Source organism: Etheostoma spectabile, chromosome 6 (assembly GCF_008692095.1).
Source record: "Etheostoma spectabile isolate EspeVRDwgs_2016 chromosome 6, UIUC_Espe_1.0, whole genome shotgun sequence".
Lineage (NCBI taxonomy): Eukaryota > Metazoa > Chordata > Actinopteri > Perciformes > Percidae > Etheostoma > Etheostoma spectabile.
The window spans coordinates 7,838,067-7,841,698 of record NC_045738.1 but is presented as its reverse complement, the minus strand read 5'-3'; the positions used below and the strand labels follow the sequence as shown (position 1 = coordinate 7,841,698).

At 40.8% G+C, this 3,632-nt stretch overlaps 1 protein-coding gene across 3 annotated transcripts in view; it reads right to left on the bottom strand.

Moving 5' to 3' along the window:
• Positions 1-3,632, bottom strand: part of nbeal2 (neurobeachin-like 2) — a 34,948-nt gene that overhangs the window by 22,436 nt on the left and 8,880 nt on the right. For 2 of the 3 annotated variants that reach the window (XM_032519282.1, XM_032519283.1), the window contains exons 5-11: positions 3,182-3,294; positions 2,870-2,952; positions 2,141-2,226; positions 1,734-2,037; positions 1,486-1,592; positions 1,047-1,133; positions 36-119 (exon numbers count right to left, since the gene is read on the bottom strand). In XM_032519282.1, the coding sequence (XP_032375173.1) occupies positions 36-119; positions 1,047-1,133; positions 1,486-1,592; positions 1,734-2,037; positions 2,141-2,226; positions 2,870-2,952; positions 3,182-3,294 (864 nt within the window). The remainder of the gene's footprint in view (positions 1-35; positions 120-1,046; positions 1,134-1,485; positions 1,593-1,733; positions 2,038-2,140; positions 2,227-2,869; positions 2,953-3,181; positions 3,295-3,632) is intronic. The other variant, XM_032519284.1, reaches the window with a different exon arrangement.

The following is a 3,632-nucleotide window of genomic DNA, read 5'->3' as shown; positions in this document are numbered from 1 at the left end:
ATGATTTGACCATAGAAAGTCACAAAGGGCCTTACCTTGGCAGAGGGTGAGTTGCTCATTATAGCTGTGAGGACTTCTAAAGCATGAACTGTAATACTGTCTGATCCTTTCTCCAAAACCTACATCAAAATAATAATTGGGTTAAAAAATAATGTGGATTGTGGCACTGCAAAACTAAAAATTAAAAAGAACTAAAAAGAACACTGATTTTGAACATTCCAAATGCACATGACCAAAAAGGAAAACAAATCAATTCTGAGGAAATCTTTCACCAAGTGAATGAAGGATTATTTGTAAAGTTCAAGTGGAAGTACAGCACTTTTCTTTTCTTTTTGCCCCACACCACAATTATTTGAGCATAAGTACACTACTTTACCAGTAACTAAACAATCACCTCTTTGTTAATTACTGATAGATCCCAGCATGCAAAAACCAAAGCCAACCACAAAAAAAAGAAAGAAAGACTGAGACTATTGCTGAAAATTAGGCAACATCTAAACCCCAGGACACAAGCCAGGTCTTTCACACAAGCACAACCGGTCACACAAAAAATCATAGAAAAATAAAGAAAGACATGCATTTAAAAAAACACCATTTCATGCACCATGAGAAACACAGCATGCTTCTCTTGCCTTGTCAACAGGGAATTCAGCCTCTAATTTTGAATGTGATATAAATCAACACTCCCACACAAGCAAAGATTAATCCTCCAACTCATAATATGAATCTTAACTTTTCAACGTGCACAGTTGACGCCAGCTTGTCCTTCAAGTTTCAAGTTAGATGCATGTAGCATTTAAATCACATATACAGTAACATAGGCTGTAAGATGGACAGACTAAAAAGGAAACTCCAGACAACAATTATCACATATAGCCACGCTACCTGCTTTATTTACAAATGAGTGTATGCCAGACTTCCTGCCCAAAGCTGCCGGTTTAAATAGCTCAGAGCAGTTAACGAGTGAAGAGAAGGCTGAGTTTCCTGCTGACGGACCAATATCAACCAATATCAACACCAAGTTTGGGGGGTTGGGGGGGGAGTACCTGGTCCACTTCGACCTCTGCGAGTAAACATGTGGGGAGGTCACACACAACCTCACGCTCCAGGCTATGCATGTTGCTCTGAAAGAGCTGCAGGACATACATATACACATACAAACACACACACACACACACACACCAACACACCCACACACACCAACACAGCAAAAAGTAATCTGTCAGAGTTAATGGAGACAGGTTTGATCCTGGTCTCTGTATAGCTGCTGCAGCGGGACATGTGTTGTAGCCGTATGAGGAAAACATACAGATTTCTTTTGTGATATATTTAACATTGACCAAGCAGAACAGGTTACAATAGAAATAGATAAATAGATAAATAGATATCAATAAAGGTGACAGACTCACAGACCAACTGGCAGAAAGACAGATATAAAAAGCTGACAAAGCAGACAAACACATTTGAGATGAACAGGGGTCTGACCTTGCTGTTCTGAACGAGCCTGAGGATGTGTTCAAAGCAGTTGTTGTTGAGGAACACAGCCTGCAGGACTGGCCTGTCAGCGCACTGCAGGATCTCAGGAACAGCAGCTAAAATTGACAACAAGGAGGATGTTGACTCATGTTAGTTATCAGGAAAATTGATTACTTGGCCTCCCTACCTATTGAGAGAGATAAAAAAGGAATTCTTTATGCTCAGCTACACTTGAAACCTAGTGAACATGCTCTTACTAAGCATTTGACTCTGGAGGGAGATCAGGTTGTCTTCCCAGCTCTGTCTCTCTTCCTGCTCACTGCTCAGTGGACGGTTCCAGTTAAGGAGCTGAAAGTAGCTCTCCAGTATGGCCGTGATCTCCACGTGCCGCTCAGCAGGGCTGCTGGAGTGCAGGAGGTGGATCATTGCGGTCAGGCACTGCAGGGTCATCCGTGGGAGCCGCGTATCTTTGGGTTCAGAAGAGGTCCGGCAGCACCACACTCGCAGAACAGAGAACAGGTCCTCAACAGATTGACTGGTGATAGAGAGAAGGCCATTCTTCTGGAACAAAATATGGACAAAGTGACTCCCCTGTAATTGGTTTTAATTTGCACTTGGGTATTCAGAATATTCACTTATCTAGAGGACAGATAGGCTAGCAGACCTTTCCTCCACTGATGACAGCTCCCTGGAGATGAACAAATCTGAGTGTAAGGAGCTCAGGGATCTGCTTGCTTTCCTGGAGACTTTCTGTGAACATTCAAACCAAGAAACAGTGTAATGCAAGACCAACTATCACTTAACCACAATACTGAAATATTAACACAGTGCTGTCAAAATAACATGGAATACATACATATACACATTTTTGTTTGTAATAATATAAATAAGAAATGTAAAATGTTCATGGTACAATGGCTCAGCAAAAATTTCCCTTGCAATGCCACCTCTATCATTCAGGGTTACGTAAAAAGAAAAAGCCTAAGCCTCACTAATTTGCTATTACGCAATTAGCTCTTAACATTTCTAATTAAAGAATGCTATTATGGTTTAATCTTCCTAAAATTTGTACATACTGAAACTTGCCCAGGCTAAGATTTCACAGATTAGTGCTCGCTGATCAAATGGACTTCTATAATTAGAAATTCTTGGACTCTGGTGATTGAAACATGACAATTAGATGCTGAATAATTAAAGTTGGACTGACTGCACTGACCAGTTATGTTTCAACATAAGAAAAATGGCAAATATTGACTTTCCAGGAGATTTGGAGGAAAAAAGGTCACTGTTTTTTCAAACAGATCTAAGCTTCAGTGGGAGCAGTTAGATGTTTGGGATATGTGAGGTTTGACAGAGTTATGAGTGGTAGAGTAAACAAAAGGGAGTGCCTCACCATGGTAAAGAGCAGACAGCTCCTCTGGCAAGGCCAATGGGGAGAACTTATACTTGTTTCTCTCCAGCAAGCTCACCTCTTCCCTGCAACACACAAAGCTACAAGTCACCGCACTGACTCACATCACGCCCAGTCAGTCAAGAACTTCCACTGACACAGCTGGATCTAATGAGGATTGACTTCAAGGCTTACACACAACAGGGTGTTCACAAAAGGTTGGGCAAGATGTTAAACGCATATAGTATTTGGGTCTTTGTGTGACTAAATTCCTACTCCCACATATTCGCACAAGGTGAAGCAGCACGCACTCACCCTGCCAGGTGTCTCCTCCACGTCTGATAAGGGTCAAAGAGACTTTCACACAGCACGAGTCCATACTGCACAACCATCTGCAGAGATGAATGCTCCCCTTGTCCCTTCTTTAGCTGTCCAAAACAAAACTTTTGACAATCATTTATCTGTAACTTATATTCAAAAAACAGAGACACATGTATCGGATGTTCTTTTAAAAATGTTTCAACAAATACAACACTTTGCTGTACAACAATTAGAAGGTCAACAAGACACCAACTTCTCTTTTCAGCATGAACTAGTTCTGTTACTTCTGTGTGAGGATGTTATACACTAACAGAATACATTGTGTTTAGGTTTCACTGTCTCTCTACTGTACATCACATTCCTGCATAGTTTGGCTATTAAATAATCTTTGCATGTGTTATATACTGAGCCCAGTCATATATCAATACATTTTTGTCTGGTTTGA